At 54.2% G+C, this 23,085-nt stretch overlaps 1 protein-coding gene across 3 annotated transcripts in view; it reads left to right on the top strand.

The window, feature by feature from the left end:
* Ube3b (ubiquitin protein ligase E3B) overlaps nt 1-21,788 on the top strand; it is a 46,335-nt gene extending 24,547 nt beyond the window's left edge. The window contains exons 15-28 of one of the 3 annotated variants that reach the window (XM_039089760.2): nt 1,858-2,029; nt 3,585-3,703; nt 4,204-4,318; nt 4,948-5,047; nt 8,348-8,467; nt 10,933-11,109; nt 11,199-11,309; nt 11,974-12,111; nt 12,358-12,423; nt 13,520-13,578; nt 15,596-15,778; nt 15,983-16,094; nt 18,852-18,944; nt 20,006-21,788. In XM_039089760.2, coding sequence (XP_038945688.1) covers nt 1,858-2,029; nt 3,585-3,703; nt 4,204-4,318; nt 4,948-5,047; nt 8,348-8,467; nt 10,933-11,109; nt 11,199-11,309; nt 11,974-12,111; nt 12,358-12,423; nt 13,520-13,578; nt 15,596-15,778; nt 15,983-16,094; nt 18,852-18,944; nt 20,006-20,149 — 1,709 coding nt within the window. In that variant the 3' untranslated portion in view covers nt 20,150-21,788. The remainder of the gene's footprint in view (nt 1-1,857; nt 2,030-3,584; nt 3,704-4,203; nt 4,319-4,947; nt 5,048-8,347; nt 8,468-10,932; nt 11,110-11,198; nt 11,310-11,973; nt 12,112-12,357; nt 12,424-13,519; nt 13,579-15,595; nt 15,779-15,982; nt 16,095-18,851; nt 18,945-20,005) is intronic. The other 2 variants (XM_063271660.1, NM_001143894.1) reach the window with 2 other exon arrangements.
* Nucleotides 21,789-23,085: the final 1,297 nt, after the last annotated feature.

The following is a 23,085-nucleotide window of genomic DNA, read 5'->3' as shown; positions in this document are numbered from 1 at the left end:
GGGAGGAGTCGCCAGGCATTTCCCAGCCCTGGGACCTGAGAGTTCCCTGGGGAGGGGAGTCTGAGGTTACTGCTCCCATTTCTCTAAGGTGACCTCACAATAAGACTCCTTCCTGTGTGGGAATCTGAAAATGAATCTCCTGCCCATAGGCTTTGAGAATAAAACGCCATGGAGTGCCCTCCCCTAGCTGTCATTCTAAGTCAGGTACAGAGGTGACACGGTGTGCAGCAGTAAGTGTAGGGCGCTCTTTTACTCATGATCCCAACTCTGTCTGCACCGTCACACACCCCAGTGACCCCGCGTCTGCCTGTGACACAATTGCTTTCTTCTTGCATTCAGTAAGTTATTTTCTTTTTGCCCAGTGTAATGTAGGATTGCCATTTCTGTGTGTGTTTCTAAACTGTAGGTTTCTGAACTCTTCGGCGTATGTGGTTCAGGTTGCATACACAAAGTGCTCCTGTGGAACCAGTGTGACATCAAGAAGCAAGCAGGCGGCAGTTCTGTGCTCTGTTCCTTCCCAGGTCATTCAGGTCACTTAAGGAGCCTGATAGGACCTCCCAGCCCCCCACCCCCAGGCAGCTTGTCTCCCAGGCAGGCCTCAGTTGAGAGGTGCTAGGTCCTGGACAGAGCATCTTGCCTCCCTGCATCTGCAGCGTCCCTGGAACCTTGGGTCAGGCTTTCTTAGTCACTGGTAGAGTGTTGACCAACGATGTCCCAGTCTACAGCTTGTGTCGAGGCCTTGCAGCCATGAAAGACAGAATAGAAGGTCCCCATTGTACCTGCTGCTTGCCCGGGGTTCACTTTGGAGTTCTGCTGCAATCATTCCTTGCTTTCCTGGTTTTAGTGGCATCTGAGGAACAGGTGAAAGGAGCCGTCTAAACACAGGTCACCCTGCAAGATAGGCAGGCATGGGTGGGTCTGCCACAGAGCCAAGCCAGCCCGCTGTTTACTGTCTTGTCGTAAATGCTCTTTAACTGGGACAGAGCCAGATGGGTTCCCCTTTATCCTGTCTGCTCTGTGCTAGCACTGAGTAGTGACAGTGTCCGAGTGAACGTGGCCCAATCTGATGAAGACCTTGGAAGGGCGGCCTGTGTGAACGTATCCTAGCGAGTGGCAGAACCAGAGCCACAGCAGCCAGCCTCGGGCAGCCAGGGTAGATGAAAAGGGAGGGTAGGAGGCCTGCTGCCTGCCCCACCCAGAAGCTGACCTCAGAATTACATCGGTCAGTCGAGTGCTGCCAGGGAGCAGTTACACGCTTTGCTCTGTTAGACTCTGAGGGCTTTTTGTTTTTGTTTTGTTTTGTTTTTGTTTTTGTTTTGCTTTGTTTGACACAGCAGTGGGGGTAATGAGTGAGAGAGGGGCAGTGTTTGGTTTCTCTGTAGCCATGGCTGTCCTGGAACTCACTCTGTAGACCAGGCTGACTTGGAACCTAGAGATCCACCTGCCTCTGCCTCTTGAGTGCTGGGATCCAAAGTGTATACCACCACTGCTCTGATAAACATAATTTGTCTAAACCTTTTAACAACAGAGATTGCCTGGCCTGCAGCGCTTAAAAATACCTTATTTCATAACCTAAGAACATGGCTGCTGCGGGCTCTTTGCCTGACTTTGACTCTGGCCATGGGTTAGGGCAGTAACAGAGCCTCACTTACAAAGCAGCGCTGCACTGGGCCCTGAGCCTTACAGAGTGGAGGCTGGCGCCCAAGAGCCTCCACCCAGTGTCAGCTGCCCCTGCCGCTGCGGCTCACGGGGCGCTCACACCTCTGGCTTGCTGATTCAGGTGTTGCTTCTCTGGGAAGGAGGAAGAGCAGACCAGCTGGAGTCCCCGCCTGAAGCTTGGTTCTCTCTCCTTTCCAGGCCTTACCTACCTTGATGACCTGCTGCCCAAGCTCTGGGCTTTTATCTGTGAGCTGGGGCCCCATGGAGGGCTAAAGCTCTTCTTGGAGTGCCTGAACAATGACACTGGAGAGTCCAAGCAGCTCCTGGCCATGCTGATGCTCTTCTGTGACTGCTCCCGCCACCTCATCACGTAGGTACTGTGGGCTGGATGCCCTGGCTAGGACTCAGTGGGGACATCAGCAATTCAGGGAAGCAAGTAACTGCACCTGAGTGGCGCGGCCCGGTCAGAACTGGCCCGAGCTGAGCAGGATGAGCCCTGTAGTGGCAGCTGCTCAGGAGACTGAACAAAGGTTGAGCCTGGACAATAGCAAGAAAGTAGACAAGACTTTCAGAAAGCATGTGGCACGTGCTGGGCGTTCGGCAATCGTTAGGTACTTTCAGGGCAGCTGCTGTGGGCTCTGGAGGTCTCCAGAGACAGCCCTCTGTTCACTGAGAGGAGGATTTCAGGAACCAGGGTGTTTACTGCGACACCAGTGTCCTTTCTATAGAAAAGCAACAGTGCACTCACCTCAGGACGTGCATGAGGATTAGTCAGGGCTGTGCTTATAGCTCTGCTAGCCGGCTGCCTCCAGACAGCTGAGCCGCAGTCTCCTCACTGGTGGAGTGGAGGTGACATCACCTGCTGTGTAAAGAATAAGTAAGAGAACGAAGTCAGCAGAGCCTGGACACTTGCCAGAATCCTTGCGTTCCCTTCTGCATTTGCTGCTGTCTGTCTTCCACTCCCCCGAAGGTTGGAAAGATCTAGAATGGACCTCCAGCAGCAGTGTTCAGACTAGAAGATCTCGAATCAAGAGTGAACCTTACTAGATGACTAGGTGCCCTAGAAGAAGGGGTCTGCTGACTGGATTAAAGATTCTAAAGGGAGGCCAGGCTAACCCAAGACTAAGCTGCGTGCTAAAACGTGTTTCTGTCAATCTTCAGTTGAGCTGTGTCAATTGTTCATCCACCCGTCCAACCATCCATCCATCCATCTGCTCGTTCGTTCATTCATTCATTTGTTCATTCATTCACTCATTCACTCATTCATTCACTCACTCCTTATTCATTCATTCATTCATTCACTCATTCATTCATTTATTCATCCACTCATTCATTCACTCAGTCACTCATTCATTTACTCATCCACTCGTTCATTCGTTCATTCATTCATAGACTTTCAAACATCCATTTGCTCACAAGCACTAAGAACCCCTGGTCTCTCCTAGATGTGGGAGTTTCACAGCGCTCACTCTTCAGTCAGTCAGACTGGTTCAGATTCTTTCTCCTGACGGACAGCACCCCTCAGGCCGCTCACGGTGAAAGCCCTGAGCAGAACCTACTGTTTTCCCGTAGTTGTTTATCTTCTTACTCTGAACAATATCAAGTAAACAGAAGGGAGGAAGATGATAGAGCCCTCAAGTGCCCTTGCCAGCTCATGGCCGGACTTCATTTAAACCCCAGGAGCGCCCCTCCCCCAGCATAGACCGCAGGAGGTGTGTAGAAAAGCCAGCGCCTTTCTCCTTTGTCCCCCTCGCTTCATCTAGGAGACAGTGAGGTCTAGGAGACAGACAGTGAGGTCTAGGAGACAGACAGTGAGGTCTAGGAGACAGACAGTGAGGTGTGCAAGATGACAGTAAGGTCTGGAAGACAGTGAGGTCTCCTTTGTTTCTCAGTGGGAAATTCTGAAAGTTTTCTGCCTTGTGTAGCATCCTGGACGACATTGAAGTTTATGAGGAGCAGATCTCATTCAAGCTGGAAGAGCTGGTCACCATCTCTTCCTTCCTCAACTCCTTTGTGTTCAAGATGATCTGGGATGGAATCGTAGGTAAGGCGAGCGCTCACTGTTCCTCAGTGCTCTCCCGGAGGCCAGGCTGCGCCCTCGGCTGCATCTCAGCTTTATTTATCATTTACCAGAGGTGTGGGGAGCCCCTGCCTGCTCACTCGCCTGGGTGGGCTCACACGGGAGAAGGTAGTGTGTGGCTGCAGAGCTCTCTGCCCCGCCCCTTCAGGCAGTGCGTGTGGGGGTTGTTCCTAGTGACTAGCTCCGCTCTGAACTGATCTTACATCCGCACTGTGATTTCCATGGAGGGGAGCTTGTGTGAGTTCATGCCATGGGCAGATCTACTGTCTCACGTGTCTGCTAGTTCAGTACAAACCCCTCAGAGGATGCGGATGGTGCATTCCCTGAGAGATACCCGGGCCCTGAGGACAGTGAGAGCACTCCAGACAGCCAGCCCGTGGTTCCCCTGGAGACAGAGTACCTGGGCTCGGGCCTGCCCTCCTCGAGCTGCCCTCCGCCTCTGACGCCTCCTGTTTGCTGCACAGAGAACGCCAAGGGTGAGACCTTGGAGCTGTTCCAGTCCGTCCATGGCTGGCTGATGGTGCTGTATGAACGAGACTGCCGCAGGCGCTTCGCTCCAGAGGACCACTGGCTACGCAAGTGAGCACGGTGAACCAGGTCCTCCCTCCCTCAGCACCTGCCATGCTTAGGGTGATGAGCCATCTCCCGATTCTTCACTCTGTCCGTTTGTCTGGGAAGAAGTGTGGTTCTGTGAAGCACCTGTCAGGGCATGTCACTTAACAGTAGCTTCTGTCCACTAGTGTCACGGCAGTTAGTCAGTGGTGACGAGCCAGGTCAGGCTCTGCACCGTGTCTCATCTAGGCTAGGAAGAGCTGCTCTCAGCTGACCTGATCAGCAGAGTGTGGTACTTCAGTTGCATGGGGATTTTTATCGGCAGAATCACCAGGTTTGGGTGGTGGCCGGGAGCCCTCTAACAGCAACACACTCCGAATCACATCAGCCTTTCAGTCGGTGACCTGTCAAAGACCAGGAAATCGCTACAGTTCTGGCCCCAGAGCCTCACAGACTCAGCCAGACAGCCTTTGCCCACCACTCCCTCTACTCGGTGCCCCCAAGACCCCACAGACCACTCAGTGCTAGAGATGAGCTGGTGCGGCTGCTCTCCTGAGATTTACAGAGGTGGGCACCGCCACACCCGGCACCACCAGCCCTGCTCTAGGAAAGGCTCTTCTGGCTTTCGTAACCACAGCTGTGTCTGTCTCCTGAAGGGATCTCAAGCCTGGCGTGCTCTTCCAGGAACTTGACAAGGACCGCAAGAGGGCTCAGCTGATCCTGCTGCACATTCCCCACGTCGTGCCTCACAAGAACGTGAGTTGACTCAGCACCCTGTCCCTATGTGTCCTCTGGCTCCACCAGCATCACTGTGGGGTCTTCGACTTAGGCAGCCTTGTGTTGAGCTGCCAGGTAGTGGTGTCAAGAGAGGCCCCCACACATGGTGGTTGCATACAGCAAGACGACAGGCACCCACCATGCACATGTGCACATTAACTAATTAGTTAATTTTTTTAAGTAAAAAGTTAATTAAAAAAAATCAATTGTCAGCAGTCTGCCATTGAGGCATTTTCTCATTGCACATAAGTCACTTTATATTTTGTAGGTCGTTGTGTAAAATCTTAGACCCACTGTGTGAGACCTAAAAGTGAGTCCTGACTGAGCTCTTAGACCCACTGTGTGAGACCTAAAGTGAGTCCTGACTGAGCTCTTAGACCCACTGTGTGAGACCTAAAGTGAGTCCTGACTGAGCTCTTAGACCCACTGTGTGAGACCTAAAGTGAGTCCTGACTGAGCTCTTAGACCCACTGTGTGAGACCTAAAGTGAGTCCTGACTGAGCTCTTAGACCCACTGTGTGAGACCTAAAGTGAGTCCTGACTGAGCTCTCCCCTGCATGCAGTTGGTAGTTCCTAGTCAGTGAGTTTGCTGAGTCAGGAGAAGGGATAAGCACTGCTGCAGTTCAGAGACAATAAGGATGAAGTCTGCAGCTCAGGTGAGGGCAGCACTCCAGGGCCGGACAGGAGGGAGACCGTGCAGGCTGGAGGCAGAAGCCTGGGCTCGGGCCTGGAAGATCACCTGATCAGATCCAGGCTAAGGCGGGTCTTTGAGACACAGAAAGGTGGTTATGGCTTCTTGTGGGCCCCATGGATGTGCGAAGGCACCAGGCAGAGGGAGGGTCAGGGGACACATGAGAGCCCAAGAAGAAGAAAGAGGGCGCTGGCACATCCTGCAGTGCTCAGGGAGGGAGCCCTGGAGGAGCATCCATGCTGTGCTAGAAGACCCCGCTCAGGTCCTTCACCAAGGCTGCTGGACACTGGGCAGAACTGTGTCCTCCAAAGAAGAGGCCCCCTTTCTTGCCACTCCCCATACATTTTCAGGGGAAAAGTGAGATTTTGTAATCTTATTCTTTAGAGATACCGAGCCCTCAGTACTCTTGAGTCTGGTGTGAGTTGCTGTCGTTCTGCTGGGGCAGTGGTGTGTGGTGTGCAAGTGACATGGCTGCTTAAAGTCCTGCTTCATTGGCAGGCCCTTAGGAATGAGGGGGTCCTCCTGGATACTACTGTGTCCAGTGTGCCGATCCCGCACACACACGCGCACGCGCGTGCACACACACACACGCACACGCACACACACACACACACACACACGTATACTCATGCATACACACATACGCACACACACATATATATACATATACACATACACACATGCACGCACACCTCTACTAGAAACTTCACAGGCTGGCAAAGCTGGGTGTCCTGTGTTCTGCCAAGAGACAGTTTACTCTTCTTCACATTTACCTCCTACCGCTCCATAACTTCTGCCTTCATCTTTGAACGGCCCCGAAAGATAGCGTCGTGGCTGTCTCCTAAGATTTGCAGCAGCCGCCATCCACCTTGTGAATCTTCCATTTCTGCCTGCTCATGGCAGCTTTAACTTCCCCAGCTAGTCCGAATTTAAAGACGTCTCGAGGCCTCACCTCATGGCTGCCAATGGCCTGGCGGGGCTGGCCCTGGTCTCTGACCTCCACACGACCATAACGTGTCTTTAACCTGACCACTTAGCAGCCTTTGGCCCCCACTGCTGCTTTCAGACTGAAGGCTTAGTAAGGTGGGGTGGGGGGTTGTGGGGTACAAGGCTCGGAAGCGGTGACCGGTGAGTCACACTGTCTTGGACTTGGTCCCACTGTCCTGGCTGTGTGACCGAGTCCGTGTCCTCATCTGTACCGGGGAGAGAATGGTGTTCTCTCAGGTGTCTGCTGGGCTCATGGAGGCTTCTGGCCCTTAACCAACTGGCCCTCCCTCCATGCCTGTGAGAAGCTAGAGCGCAGTCCAGACTGCCTGTGAGAGGCCTGCAGCGCTGTCATGGCCGTCAACACAGCTCTTCTGGGAGCGATGGCTCTCTGCACCTCACAGGCGACCCTGCTAAGGAGTTGGAATCACAGCCCACATGGCTTAGACAGCTGATCTTCAGGCTGCTGAAGCTCCACTTCCTAGAAGGGAGAGGCAGGGGCACACCGGGGTCCTCCTTCCCCCAACACCCCGTCATGGTCCTGAACCTCAGGCCTTCTGATGGTCTGTGGAGCACAAACCTTTTTCTTAACTCTAGGTACCTTATGGAAGGACAGCCCTTCCACTGAGTACCTGCGTGGAGGCCTCTGGCCATCGCTCTTCTCTTAAAACCTGCATTTGCTTGGTTCTTCCTCAGCTTCAGTGAAAAGGGCAGAGGGGTCAGTTCTCACCAGGGCATGCTTTCTGTGTGCTGGCGCATCTGGTGTACAAAATGGAGGAGGTCTGTGTGTGTCTCTGTGCACCACATGCATGCCTGGTGCAGACAGAGAGCAGAAGGGGGCTCCCGGTACCCTGGAACGGAAGTTAAAGATGGTTGTGAGCGGCCGTGTGGGTGCCAAGAATCAAGGCCGATTCTTTGCAAGAGCAGCGGGTGCTCTCAAGAGCTGAGCTTCCCTCCAGCCCCCAGCTCCGTGTTTGAAGCACAGCCCTAGGAGCTGTAGTTCTGCAAGGTGGGGCAAGGGGCCGTGTGCTCTCTGCTGAAAGGCCTTCGCTGGGGCAGTGGCTTGTGCACATGCTCCCGAGTGCTTGGGAAGCTGGGATGTGACGATGGCTTGAGAACAGGAGATTGAGGCCAGCCTGAGTAACGCCAAGGGCTTGAGCCTCTTCCTACAGTAAATGTGCTTATCAGCAGGGTGGTAGGTCTGGAGCACAGGAGGCAGACAGAAAGGCTAAGGATCTGACAGTGGGAAGATTTGAGTGGTTGTTGTGTCTGACAAAAAGCAGCCTGTGTGGTGGCTGTGCCCCTGGCTACTGAGGTGGTATTGAGTGTACGAGGATGGTTTCGACTGGGCTGGTCCCCGCTCAACTCCAGCTGCAGCCAGGCGCCTCTCTGAAACACACCTGTGCTGGTGAAAGTTGAGCCGTGTTTCTCATTCCCGGAGGTTCTGCCAGGATCCCTCTGAGCAGCAGCACTGGGGCACCCCCTTCCCGTTGAGGCTTGGTTGAGGAGAATGGTAGCCATTCTGTGTGCAGGGTTTGGTGTGCAGGGTTTGGCTTTGACATTAGCTGCTGGCCCTGCCCCTGATCCCAGCTTTGCCATTTCAGAGAGTTCTTCTGTTCCGGAACATGGTTATCAAGGAGAAAGAGAAGCTGGGGCTTGTGGAAACCAGCTCTGCCTCCCCTCACGTCACCCACATCACTATCCGAAGGTCCCGGATGCTGGAGGTGAGCGGCCCTCAGAGGAGTGCTGTGTCTGTCAGGCGGGCCGAGGGGATGACCTGGCTTCCAGACTCTCGTCCCTCTGTGCTGTGAAAACTCACAGTGAGGCTCTTAAAGCAAGAAGGGGTGTTGAGCCAGCCACAGCTCTGAGTAGCTGCTCAGTCTGGCGTGTCCTCAGTGCTGGGGCTCCTCAGCGATTCCTTTGCCCCATTAGGGCCCCTGGCTAACGCACTCGTGAGGCCTCTAGGGAACAAGGGTAAGAGCCCAGTGCAGTGACCACCCTGCCTTTCCCAGGTCTGTCTGACTCCATTGTCCCGCCAGCACCTGCCCAGACTCACTTTTGAGGATGTGCAGCAGACGCTGTAGACGCTGCAGGCGCTGCCCTGCCTGACCACACAGATGCTCTCCTCACAGACTCAAAGGCCTCTATAGATACAACCAGAGAGTCAAGTACTGTCACCCTCTCAAGCCAGTCCTTGTCCAGGGGCCCCTGCGTGGCCATTCACAAGGTAGAAGTAGGTGCCCTGTCCTTAAGCACTTTGCCTCGGCATCACACTGTCACAATGTCCTGGTGCGTTTTGAGGTGAGCAGAGAGGTCTATGGAATCTTCCACACCAGTGAGTGCTCTGTGAGGCAGAAACTTAAGTCTCACCCTAACGACATTGCTAGAGCATTTCCGTGGTTCTGACGTGTGTGCTGTCTGTGGACCACATACGCCAGTGGGTCATACAGTCCACTGCCTTGCTGTGTGCTCCTACATGTCTGCCATTGGTGCTGGTGACAGGCGGGTGTGGCTTGATCCACGCGCCGTGCTGCTCCTCAGAGCTTTTGTTACGCTCTGTCCACACTTCGTCATTGGTCATCATTGGTGTGCTGTCTGTGTATGACGGCCGCGTCACCAGCCACCTGTGTGTGCTGTGTGTGCTTCAGCAGCCGCCCTGAAGGACATGTTTCTTCTGCTGTTCAGGAGTTATTCAAAAAGAACCGTGTGCAACAGTTGGTGTTTTTACCTTAAAGGCAAGGATATGATGTGGACGGTGTGACCCCGTGGTAGAGCACCCACCTAGCACCCCTGAGACCCCGGGTACCGTCTCCAGCACTAACCAGAAAGCAGAAATAAAGTCACGTCCGCAGAGTGGCTGGGTGCGTCTCAGTGAGGATCTAGTCTGCCTGCTCAACATGGAAAAGTGTCCTCTGCCCCTGCTGCTGCAGCCAGTGTTCTCAGACATAGCCTCCCCTAGAGCCACAGCCACCAGGGGTGGAGCAGTTGGTAGCCGACATCTGACTTCGGTGTTGGGACATGGTGGGCAAGAGGGTGACGTAGCAGTCACCCTAGAGATACACGTCTGCTCAGCGTCTGTCTCGCCCTGTGAATGTGTGGGTTCTGGGGCCAGTCAGGTTTTAAGAGAAGATTACCCCAAGTCAGTCTTACATTAAAGCTTTTGTCAGCGACCCTAAAGGCCACGTTTGCCACTCAGCTGTGTCCACCAAGCTGAGCCTCTCCTTTGACTCAGAAGCTTGTTTGTGTTAGAACTGCCCTCGGTACCTTCCTCATCAGAACCGGTGCTGCTGCCTGGTCTGGATCTCTCAGGCCTCCCCATCAGAGGAGCCTGGCACCCACGCCCTGATAACTGGGAGGTGTGACCTGTGCTGTGTGCTGAGAGGGGTCGCTGGCTCCTCCCTCAGGTACCACCATCTCCACAGGACTAAAACGCCCCTGGGTGTCACGGGAGACAGTCACTCTTAACCTGGGCAAAGCCTGTTTTTTCCTTGCTTACTTTCTTGTGAACCGAGTTAGAGCGAGGGGGTTGTTCCGTGATGCCACAGGCTCTCATGAACCTGTGGTCTGAGCGTCCAAGGCCTTTGCTTGTTGTGAACACACAGGGACGTGAAGAAGCTGTGGTCCTGGACGCTCTATGGAGCGACACCCCACAGATGGCTGTGTTTTGAGGGAGTTGACCACAAGCCAGCAAAGCTCAGAGCTCTCCCAGCAGCACGCTCCACTGTCCTTGCCCTCCTGAGGGCAGACTGAACCTCACTACTGTGCCTGGGCTTCACGCCCTCTTCTGCCACAGCTACCCTGCCACCAGTAGGTCTTTTAGTTCAGTCTTTCCATCCCCTTCCCCACAGTTGCCCTCAGCAACCAAGACCCTGGCTTCTCATTTCACCATGTCCTATAAGCCTGATGGCCCATGAGCTAGAGACATTGTCAGCATTCAAGGAAAGAGAGAGAGATTCCTGTCTTCCCCCAGGTTCCCCACCTTCGATGGCCAGAGCTAGCACGCCTCATTCTGTCTAGTGTTCCTGTCTGACTCTGTGTCCTCCTGGGGGCCGTCTTCTCACGCCTATGCGTGAGACACTGTAGCCATCAAATGAGTCAGTCCTCCACGGCTGCTGTGCAGACCTACATGGTTAGACTCCTCGGTTTGCTGAGGCCGCGCTCCTTGAGGGTTGAAATTCTGTCTCTGTAGGACGGCTATGAGCAACTGCGGCAGCTTCCTCAGCACGCCATGAAGGGCGCGATCCGAGTGAAGTTCGTCAGTGACCTTGGGGTGGACGAAGCTGGCATTGACCAGGACGGTGTCTTTAAGGAGTTTCTGGAAGAGATCATCAAGAGGGTGTTTGACCCAGCACTCAACCTGTTCAAGGTGGTTAAGGGCAGCAGCCAGACACGGGGTCCAATGTAGAGGAAAGACAGGCCTCTAACTTCACCTCTCCCCGGCCTTTCTCCTGGCAGACAACCAGTGGGGATGAGAGGCTGTACCCGTCACCCACGTCCTACATCCATGAGAACTACCTGCAGCTCTTTGAGTTTGTGGGGAAGATGCTGGGAAAGGCGGTGTATGAGGTAGGCGCCCAAAGGAGTGTGGGGCAGCACCCTATAATCCTGTCACTCGGGAGGCCAGCTTGGGATGCATAGCTAGCCCCTATCTCAGAAAGAAAAAGAAAGAATAAAGTGGTTTGTGCATATCTGTTTGGGGATGAACCCGGGCTTCTCAAGCTAAGTCAGCACTTTCTGTCCCTCAGCCACCTGGGCTCAGCTAATGTCTGTCACTCGAGTGGATACTGTAGGAGACAGGTGTCAGGGAGTCAGCAAGCTAGGACAGAAAGATTGGATGTAGCCAGCAGTGTAGCAGCCACCTACATGTCCTTCCTGTAAGCTTGTCATCTCATCCGTAGAGTGGGGATGGGAAAAGCTGGGTGACTGGGTTGTCCTCTGTGGTAAGTGAGGTCCTAACCTGGCACCAGGTTCAAGTCTTAGGACTCTTGGCTTCTCAGGCCTCAGGGGCTTCCCTCACAGCTCCCATCCTTGGACACCCAGGCTGTGAGAGTCACCTGAGCTCCTGTCCCTGTGCTACTTGGCTCCAAGGCGTGTGCCTACGACCGGAGCTCACCTTGATCCCTAGATGCTTCCTTAGATGATGGAGGGATAGCTGCAGGCTGGCACCTGGACTCCACTGGTGCCTGAGGCTGCCCGAGCTGACAGCTGGGCTCTGCCTCCTCTGACCTAGGGGATCGTGGTGGACGTGCCCTTTGCCTCCTTCTTCCTGAGCCAAATGCTCGGGCACCACCACAGCGTCTTCTACAGCTCCGTGGATGAGCTGCCCTCCTTGGACTCGGAGTTCTATAAAAACCTCACCTCCATCAAGGTCAGTGCTGGGTGGTGCATGTCCCTGTCACTGGGGCTTAACCCCAACCCTACCCTCGGCCAGGCCCTTCACAGCAGAGGCCCACAGCCTCTGCTGTCTCATGACCAGTGGCCTCTGCTTGGAGGTGGGGTTGCACAGCTGTCCATGTCCCTTCAGAGGGAAGAGTTCTGCCCACACACACCCACACACGCCCAGTGCTCCCCCCCCCCCCCTTCTCTCTCACTCTCATTCTCTCTCTTCCATTAGCGCTATGATGGAGACGTCGCAGACCTCGGGCTGACACTGTCTTACGATGAAGATGTCATGGGTCAGGTATGTGGGTTGATCTGGCCGGCCGAGTGTGCTCGTGAGACGCTCTGACTCATGGTTTCCTCAGAGATTCGCCCACTGGGGATCTGCCTGTCACTGGCCTCTATGTTTGCACCTCTGGCTCCCACAGAGCCCGTGCTTTGCCTGTGTTACATCTTGGGACTTAAGAGAGGATCTGCCTGTGCCCAGCCTTCCTGTTCTAGTTTGGGGCAAGCTGTGAGTCTCAGTTGGGAAACCTGAGGTCGGTGAGGACTGGCCATTATAAATGGAGCTTCTTGGGGCTGGGGATTTAGCTCAGTGGTAGAGCGCTTACCTAGGAAGCGCAAGGCCCTGGGTTCAGTCCCCAGCTCCGAAAAAAAGAACCCAAAAAAAAAAAAAAATAAATAAATGGAGCTTCCTGACCCAATGTGGAGGGCAGCACCTAAGCTGACGCTCCTGGGGAGTCAAATCCCAGTCACACCATCATCAGGAATGGAGGAGAAGTCAGCCTGGTAGAAGCCATTTCTGTCACAGTTAATGGCAGGACTCACCCGTCCTCTGCCCTCTTGTGTCCATGTAGCCTGAGGTCCACTCTGGAGAAACCAGGAACATATTGGTGCAGAGCCGGCTTCTCAGACTCTGGCTTCACCTCAGAGGGTATTTGGTGTTTGAAAAGCATGGTAATGTGTCCCGAATATGTCTTTCCAGGCTTTCCCCACAGACACGTGTGAGCGTGTTGTGTGAGTGCATGTGTGTCAGATATGGGATGGTACCAACACTCTTGCAGTGTAGTCTGCTTTCCCGTCTTTACGCAGTGGTGCAGTATTCCAGGTGTGGGTGTGCACGCCTGGCCGCCATGCTCAGCAGCCTCCCTCCAGGCATGCTACAGCCTTAGTGCAAATGTTTGGACAAGGATCGGATGACAAACCATTCCCACCGATCGCAAGAGGCCTGCGTGTTGATGTTTTGGCCCCAGGCTTTTGTGAAAAATGATCCTTTTGAGAAACACACAGCATCATAATTCCGCCGTTACCGTGGGTGTCTGCACTAGGCCCTTCTGTCTTCCTGAGCGTCGCTGGCCGTTAGTTCTCTCTGGTAGTTACTCTCGTCTTCTCTGCAGCTCGTCTGCCACGAACTGGTTCCTGGAGGGAAGACCATCCCGGTCACAGATGAGAACAAGTGAGTACAGTGGAATGCATCTGAGGCCGGCACCTGAGAGCACTGCTCTGGCTCTGGCTCAGGCTGAGAGCTGAGCAAGACAGATGGGTGGAAGGAGGCTATAAGTATCCTAATGGGATTTCCTGGTTACAGTTCATAGGCCAGAATTGTAGTAAATTCAATTTGCAAAATAAGAGTGAACGGTTTGCTCTCTGCAGAAGCACTTGGAAGGTCCGAGGCACCATTCTTAGGAATGTAGAGATGGCCCACACCGAGACGCAGGGAGCCTAAACAGCTTAGGCACGCTGCCCCGAGGGCAGTCGAGCAGGGACCCTTCAGAGTGACTGTGTTCGGCTGTTCTCAGGAAGACAGTGTGATTGCAGATACGGCAGACATTACTTAGAGGCAGGGCGTTAGGGGAGGTGGGGGGGTGCAGCAGCTCCTGTCACAGATAATGTGCTTTAGTAATGGCATAAATTTGGTCCTTTTGATCCTAGAAACAAAACCTTCAATGCATGATCTCCACCCAGGCTGTCCCACCTAATGAAAGGGGGGCACTTGGCAGGAGGGAGGGACACTGGCCTCTGGTCGGGGTTTGAACTGTCTGACAAATGAGGGCGAGGGCCCTGTGACTCCCTGGTCCCAGTGCAGTGCACCTGCACTCCGTTCCTGTCTCGGGTCAGCTCGTTTGGCAGCCTGTGTCTTGGGGATTTATGTCTTAACTTTACAAGTCTTCAGCAAGGTTGCCTTAGCCTCAGTTTGAAAACTTTAACAAAGAAGGGATGGCTGAGGTCTGAGTCTCTGCAGGGTGAGTCCTGGTCCTGCCTGTGTATGGCTGTGACTTCCTCAGGGGCAGCAGTGTTAATTGTGTAAACAGCCTCTGAGAGATCTAGCTGAGAAGGGGGCCCAAACTTTTTGACAGCAGATATGGGGCATGTCCTATAGACCTGCCCACCTACCAGGGAGGTCATCTTTCTGCCTGGAACTATGGCAAAGGGTGGTGGGGTGTGTGCATGCGTGTGTGTGTGTGTGTGTGTGTGTGTGTGAGTGAGAGAGAGAGAGAGAGAGAGAGAGAGGTACAAATGACAGAAAAGGTAAGTTCACACAGGCTAAAAGGGAAGGGAAGATGAACTATAGGGGTAAATGCCCGGGTGGGTGAGTTCCTGCACACTGAAGGGCTGCAGAATTCCTTATTGCTGGGAGGGTCAGGGAGGTGAGTCCGAGCAGGCTGTGCTAGATTCTTCTCCTGCCACGAAGCCTGACAGTGAACCTTGTGTCCTGAACTCTGACCTATGGTGAAGCTTCAGTATATGACAAGGGTACCTGGTCTCTCACACACACGCGTGCACGCACACACATACACACGCACACCCGAGCACACATTAGTAACCTCCTTCATAGAAATAATTGAAAATTCATATTTGAATGTATTAGTGTGTAATGTTTGCTGCTGAATGTTTTTTAAGTAGAACTATTTCAAGGTCAGTAACTGTGACCTGGGCACTGTAGGACACAATGGAATTACTTGGACTAGACTTAACGTGGTGTTTCTAATGGTTTCTTGGGCATACTTGCCAGCTGATCACTGACACTAGTACAAGCTAGATCTAAGGCCAAGAAACACTAGCTGGAGAGCCTTTCCCCGTCTGCTAACTCCGCTTTAGGCTTCAGTGGACTGTGCTGTGCTGTTGCAAGTGAGGCAGCCCCTCTCTGAAGCTGGTTGGAACACTAAGCTGTGTCCCTGAGAGAGGCCAGTGGGACTCTGTGCAGGTGACCCTCCGTCCCTGAGCATGGGGTCATCCCGGGGCGTTCCCAGGTGCTGTGAGGACGAGTGAACCAGGCTGTGCTCTCGACACTTGGTGCTGTCATGGTGGCACAGTGTGTGACTCAGAAGCCACCATCATGGAGTTGCCATCACCCGCTGAGAGACGCTGGCGTTTGTGTTTTGGAGATGGTTCAAGAGCACTAGGCTCGTCTCTTAGCACATCTGGCAACAGCCTGGCCTGGCCTGCTAGTTCCAGTGTCTCTCTCGTTACAGAATTAGCTACATCCATCTGATGGCTCATTTTCGAATGCACACTCAAATCAAGAACCAGACAGCTGCTCTCATTAGTGGCTTCCGTTCCATTATTAAGCCCGAGTGGATCCGAATGTTCTCTACCCCTGAGCTTCAACGTCTCATCTCCGGGGACAATGCCGAGATCGATCTGGAAGACTTAAAGTAAGGGCACTGAGGAGGGGTGTGTGGCGTGATTAGGCCATCCAGAAGGAGAGCTCTTCCCTCCCGGGGTCTAATACAGAGTGACTCTGGGCACCCTGGTGACAGCCCATTTAGTTTCCAGGGGACGAGGCATTGCATGGGGCCTTGCCTCGCTGCACCTGCCTGCTGTCCCCGAGAGTGAGCTCCACTCTGGCTTGTTTTCAGGAAGCACACGGTGTACTACGGTGGCTTTCACGGGAGTCACAGAGTCATCGTCTGGCTCTGGGATATCCTGGCTTCTGACTTCACGCCTGGTGAAAGAGCCATGTTCCTGAAGGTACTTGTTACATTTTCTACGTACTTATATTCTTGAATGCGCAGACCTCGGGCCGCTCTGATTCACACTGAAAACATGGGATTATCCAGAGGGCAGTGTTAGCATAGCCTCCTCTGTGCCAAAGGCTGGAGGAACCAGAGAGGGGCTGACACGATGGGGCGGGGCTGCTGGCTGCTCCTTGCTGTGGTGCAGGGCCCTGTGCTGCCCTCCCATCTGCAATTCTGCCTCTTTACCTTAGAGAAAATAATAATAATAATAATAATAATAATAATAATAATAGTACAGGCCTTTTAATCCCAACTCAGAGGCAGAGGCAGGCAGAGCTCTGTGCGTTCGGGGCCAGCCTGATCTACAGAGTGAGTTCCAGGACAGCCTGGTCTACACAGAAACCCTGTTGGAAAAATGGAGGAGGAGGAGGGGGAGATACAGACAATCCTAAATGCATCACACATATACACACGTGCACAGGCACATAGTGTCCCAAGGGAACACAAATGTTGAGGCTGACAACACTGAATGTTGCTCTGAGGGATCAGGGGTTGAGTCAGGTTCTCCATGTGTAGCCCAGGCTACTTCAGAGTCAGGGCAGGCCTCCTGCCTCAGCATCTTGAGAACTGCAGTCCCAGGTGTGGCCGCCATGCCTGGCTTACTGTGTGCTTCTCAGGAGGAGAATCTGTAGTTAGCTCTGTGCCCTAACATCAGGGAAGTCTTGAGTGACCTCTGTGTCCCTAAGTGCTGTTGGCTTTGGTGGATGACAGCAGCAGAGTATCGCTTTACAGGACACTGCATCATGTGCGTGCCTGTCACTGTCACCTGTGGGTAGATTGTCATTTAAAACCATCATTTTGCCACCTGCTTTCCTTCTCTCTGAAAAGCTATGGTCTAGGAGTGTATGTAGGGCCTTGGAATCTCCCCTAAGGCTGGCTGCACACTTTGTCTATCTCCCTTTCTATCCCCCTCTGTTTTGCTTTAGGCAGGGTCTTCTGTATCCCAACATGCTCTTGGATTTGCCATGTGACACGTAACCAAGGTTGACCTTGAAGTCCTGACCTCCCGTCTCCGTTAGAGGCGTGGGAGTGTCTTGTGTGATCCACTGTGTGTGCTGGTGCCACCGACCAAACCAGCGGCTGATCTTCCTTGCTGGCCACTTTAAATTGAGTTTTCTCCTGCCGTGGGAGCCATCACCCACTCCAGTCCAACCAGTACACACACACGGGTCTCCAGGCCATAGACCATTAGTTACAACAGTGGTTCTCCCAGCAGTGCACCACCCAGCATCCACTCTGGACCTCTGAGCTGTGTCTCCATCCCCAGGAACATGGTAACTTACTAAAGCCCTTTGAAGCGTGGCAGGGAGAGCTGCAGCATTAGAGCGTGGCTTACGTGGTTATTATGACCCACACCGCATCAGCTACTGAACTACAGAGCCAAGCTTGCTCTTCTGTCTCTCAGAAAGCAGCATGAATCTGGTTACCGCTGTTAAAAAGGGGGTTTTCTTAGGTCTTCCCCTTGGTTGGACGCCTGTGTCTGAGGCATTAAGCAGAGGCCGTATTTGGGGAAGGCCAGGAGATGCTGGAGTGTTGCTGGGAAGTGTGGCTGGCTGCCCACAGGCCCCACACCCAGTGTCCACAGCTTGGTCCCTGAAGCCTCACTGGCTTTGTGGACCTGATTTTTCCCAGTGTGCTGATTGGTGTTGGGCGTTGTACAGACCCTCCCCCTCCACCCCCACCCCCCAGGATGCTCTGCCTATGTGCAAGACACCAGTGTGAGCTGGGCTTCCCTACTTTGTGGGTGGTTCTTTCTTCCACCCTTTATCTGCCCAGTTTCACCCCGTTACTAGATAGAGAAAGGATAGCAGGGAGAGAGAGGTCTCTGAATCTAATTTCTTTCTTCTTCTTCTTTTTTTTTTCTTTTCTGTTTGTTTGGTTTTGGTTTGATTGGTTGGTTTGTTCTTTTTTTCTTTGAGCACAACTGCTAACCAACTGTAACCTCCCCCTTCCCCTGTGACCAGCAACCACGCCTATCAAGTCTCTACATTTACATCCCCTCCGAAAAGTTCACACAATTCCAAACATCACACAATCACAGAAACCATCAGCAGCCGGCAAAACCACGCCTCTGCCAGAGCACGAGGCAAATCATAGTCAGCTGTGTGGACAGTCTGAAGCAGCCCCACATCCCACACTTGGGATTAAGATGAAAATACTTAGAATATTTCTGTGGTTTTAAAGAAACCAAAATTCCCAAGTTGTCACTACACCAATGTATGTAATGTGTGCCATGCATAAGGTCATGGTTCCCAGCTGCACTGGCACTTGCGGGCTCCATACTGTGGCTCATAGGCACCTCTGGCCTCTGCTGGCCCAGGTGCCCTCAGATGCTGCCACTGCTGTGCTCCCCGAGGAGGACAGTGCCTGCCGTGCAGCTGCAGACCTGCCCCAAGCTGGTGTGCTGCTACACCAGGAGTCGAAGGGCCTCTGCTGCTCCAGAGCCTGTCAGACTGAACAGAGACCTGTGTCATTGCTGTCACTCCGAGTTGCCCTACGAGCCACCAGCCTTGTTCAATGGGCCATTACTTCACAAGCTTTAGTTCCAGAGAGAGGCGCCCTAGAGACACTCGGTGTGTCCTGTGCACATGCAGGCGAGCACCTCCCACTACCCCGTGTTCTACTGAGTAGCACACGGACGGGGGAGATCCCAGCGTGGCTGAGGTGGGAAAAAATGCCTACTGTCCCCCGACTCCACCTTGTATTGCAGTTTGTGACCAGCTGCTCCCGACCCCCGCTCCTAGGATTCGCCTACCTCAAACCTCCGTTCTCCATTCGCTGTGTGGAAGTGTCGGATGACCAGGTAACTAAGGCCATGTCTGCCCTTCTTCCTTCCTTCCCTCCTTCCTTCCTTCCTTCCTTGTGCTCAGTTTCTGCTGTGGGTGCCCACCATGTCCCTCCCACCCTTGCCTATGGTTCTCAGGGCATGACAGCCAGCCACCCACAGAGGGCACTGCAGAGCCAGGCCAGTGTGGGCTTCAGCACTGTCTGAGGTCCCTCCCTGGGAAAGGCCTGCAGGGTGTGTAATCGGAACGCTCTTTGGTGGCTGCTGATCTGGCCAGGTTCAAGGTCCAAGAGGAAGGGTAAGAGAACAAAGCAGGTCTGCCCCAGCTCCCTGCTCACGTGCACACCCAGGGTAGCTGCCTGTTGGCTGCAGCTTAAAAGACAATGCGATGGGGCTCATGTGCCCAGTGTGGTGTGAGCCTGGCCACGCTGGTGCTCAGATGTGGCTGCCCCGGGAAAGCTGCTCTCAGGATGCCCCGCCTCACCACCTCTCTGCAGCCTGCAGCCTGTGTTCCCCTGAGTCAGACACTAGATGGTTGTCCCTCAACTTCCAAATTGTGGGAAAAGTTGAGCCAAGTGCTAGTCAGCCATGGGCTGTGATACTGATGGAGAAGGGGTATTAGGTTGCCTTAGTCAACTGAACTGACACATGTCTTTTGTCCAGGAGCCTGTTGTCTTAGGTGACCTAGAACAGCACTCCAACAGGCATGGGTGCTCAGCAGCAGGTGTGGGTGCTCAGCGGCAGGTGTGGGTGCTCAGGCAGGTGTGGGTGCTCAGAGGCATGTGTGGGTGCTCAGCGGCAGGTGTGGGTGCTCAGGCAGGTGTGGGTGCTCAGAGGCAGGTGTGGGTACTCAGCGGCAGGTGTGGGTGCTCAGGCAGGTGTGGGTGCTCAGAGGCAGGTGTGGTGCTCAGAGGCAGGTGTAGGTGCTCAGGCAGGTGTGGGTGCTCAGAGGCAGGTGTAGGTGCTCAGCAGCAGGTGTAGGTGCTCAGCAGCAGGGGCAGGTGTGGGTGCTCAGAGGCAGGTGTCTTTCGGCCCCCAGGGCCACTGCCCTGAGCTGGGCATCTCCTGCTCCTGTGTAGGCTTCCTCTGACCCGAAGCTGTGGTGTGTGCTTGCAGGACACTGGGGACACCCTGGGCAGCGTCCTCAGGGGCTTCTTCACCATCCGCAAGAGGGAGCCAGGCGGGCGTCTGCCCACCTCTTCCACTTGCTTCAACCTGCTTAAGCTGCCCAACTACAGCAAGAAAAGCGTACTCCGAGAGAAACTGCGCTACGCCATCAGCATGAACACAGGCTTTGAGCTCTCCTAACCCAACCCAATCTCACTACTAAGGAGCCCTCAGCTCCTGGAGGCAGCACGCCCCAGGAGTGTGGCCAGGTCACCGCAGCCTCAGACCCTCTCAATAGCCATGAGACACCCAAGCTTGGGGGTGCTGCACAGTGCCCTCCGTGCACTGGGGACAGAGGGCTGACAAAAATACCCCCAGTTCTGCCCATGCAGGTCTTCCTCCTTCTGGGCCTAGCGTTTGCAAAGCAACGCCTAGCAGTTCTGTGAGGCGTTCTCTTGCCCTCTGAGGACACAAGGCCTGTGTCTGTGAGCTCCTCCTTCCGTTCTGAAAACTCAGGTACGGCCTCGCCAAGCCTCTATGCACAGCAAAGTCCCTGCCTCTACCCTGTCCACAGTGGCCCCTCCCTAGGCAACCACACCCAGCTCCAGCCAGGGAGGCCACTGAGCACAGTCAGGGTCTCCTGCAGGGGACCCAGGGGATCCACACCACAGCCCTCTTTCCCACACCCTCAGCGGGCCATGCTCAGGGGACCCTTGCTGTCAGCCTGTGCGTGGCCTCTGCAGCAGTGTCCTAGCTTGGGAGAGCAGCCTGCCACCCCTGGAGAACAGCCCATTTCTGCAGTACCCAGAGCCTGCTCACCCTGTGTGTCTGCCCCTCATTGGAGAACCACACGAGACCCTACAGTGCCCCGTCCTCTGGGCAGTACTTTATTCCAGGGACTTGAGAGTCCTTCCTTTGCACTGACAGGCCCCGGAGGCTGAGGAGTGTCCCACACATCTCCACACTACCGCCTCTGTGGCTCTGCGCTTTCTTTGTCTGGGACCTCATTCTCTTTCCCCACCCACTGCACTCCTAGGCCCTTGTTCCCATTTACCTTAAGAACAGATTCGGGATATTGAGGCAGACGCCCTGAGCTTAGTGATCTGATAGCAGCCATGTGTCTCCTGCCTCACCAAGTTCTTGTATCCCTCCCACCCTGGTGGAAGCCGGGAGTCCTGGTCCTTCCTCCACATTGTGGAGTCAGCTTAGGGCTACAGTGCTCAGAGCAAGAAGACGCCTGCCACGAGGAGCCTGCACAGCGGGAGAGCAGCCGAGCCCTGTTCTCACTTTAGCAAAGAGCTGTGGCCGGAGCTTGGCCAGGCCCAGGAGAGCCCCTGGGGTTCTGGAGTGTGGTGCCAGCTTCACGTGGATGGGAGGCTGGCACGTCCTTGGAAGATGTCTGCCAGCCATGTGTGTTCCCAGCTTGTCCATGGATTCCTGTGCCCTGAGCACAGCATGCATGAGTAACCTGGAGCCAGAGAGTCACAACGGGGACACAGGAGAGAGTGGGGTGTAAGCACTGATACCAGCTTGACCTGTTTGGTTTTGACCTAAGGTCGTCTGTCGGTCACGAGTCTGCTTCCCTGCAGTTCGTTGTGACAAGGGCGTCCAAGCACTCACTCATCTGTGCCATTGCTGCTGTTCATGGCGTCCCAGCCGCTCTTGGTGGCTCCAGAAAGAAGTCGGGGTTTGGTTTTGTAGCTAGCTGGTGGACTAAGACTTGTCAGGGCTTTATTAAATTTGTACTTGAGCACAGGATGGCTCTGTTCTGGTTTGTACTCAGCCCTGCGCCCAGATGGCCCCATGAAGCACCACTAGGAGCAGGAAGATAAGGGGCGCGTTGACCTCCTGGCTTTAGAGCTGGGTTAGGAAAGCTGGGCAGTTGTCACTGTGCCCAGCTTTACTTCAGAGAAGCATCCCTAGAGCTGATCTCCCTCTGTTCTGTTCCAACAAGCAGTGGCGCCAGGATGACATGAGTAGCTTTGCAGTTTACGATGTATGTGTTACCTACAAAAGCCAGCTCGCTTGATGGGGAGAGACCAGATGAGTCTAACCTGGGCTACCTCAGACACCCCAGTGTCCCCACTAACAGACAAATACTGCAAAGCCCCCAGGACACACACCTCCTACAGTGTAATGCCCGCCCACCTAAAACTAAGCCTGGCCCTGGCTTTGGACTCTTTAGAACTGAAGTTACCATGCAGCAAGTGGGGTGTTCGACGGGCCAGCAGGACCTGCGGGTGCTAATGAATTTAGTTGGTGCAAAACCCTGGGGAAACCCCTGTTACCGGCAGGGGCAAAGCCATTGGCCTTTGTCCTCTGGGTCAGGGAGACATGCCGTCTCCCTAAGTTGGTCAGTACATGAATGTGGCATGCCCTGGGTCCTTTTGTATTTTTTTTCCTTTCTGAGATTAGGTGTACTAGGTAGCCCCAGCTGCTTGAGTGCTGGGGCCACAGGTTCACACGTATAATCCCAGAGCCCAGGAAGATTTCAAGGTTCAGACCAGCCTTCAATAAACAGCAGACCCATGTGGTCTCAAAACCAGGGCCAGGGCCACCCACAGGCTAGAGAGCGTCTGACCAAGCTTCCAGAAGCTTCTGACTCCCTCACAGAGTGAACAGAAGCCAAAGGTCACATGCCACCTCTTCACGCAGTTCACACAAGCTGGGGACTCATCTGCTTGGAACAGTGCCTTAACAAACGTGCTTCAGCCATTCAGGGGCCTGCCCTGAAGAGTTTGCACACCTGAGGAGCTTGCACGAGTGTGCATCGCACGAGTGTGCATCTCCAGGAGCTGGCTGTGCCCCCACACCAGTGTGAGACCAGTGTTGGAGAGGCTGCATGAAGGCCTAGGCCAGTAGTCCCCACCCCTTGGCACACGGGTCCTAAGGAAATGACTTCTTCATTGTGGTCACGACGGCCAACACTACTGACGAGCATATGTGTAACAGATGGAGTTGTTCTGGAGCCTGCACTGCGGACTCCACCATCCAGCCAGGGCCGAGAGCATTCTGCCACAGCTCATGTCCCAGCCCTGCTGCCACCAACTGG

Source organism: Rattus norvegicus, chromosome 12 (genome assembly GCF_036323735.1).
Source record: "Rattus norvegicus strain BN/NHsdMcwi chromosome 12, GRCr8, whole genome shotgun sequence".
Classification (NCBI taxonomy): domain Eukaryota; kingdom Metazoa; phylum Chordata; class Mammalia; order Rodentia; family Muridae; genus Rattus; species Rattus norvegicus.
The sequence above is the reverse complement of the archived record's forward strand: the minus strand, read 5'-3'. Positions and strand labels throughout refer to the sequence as shown.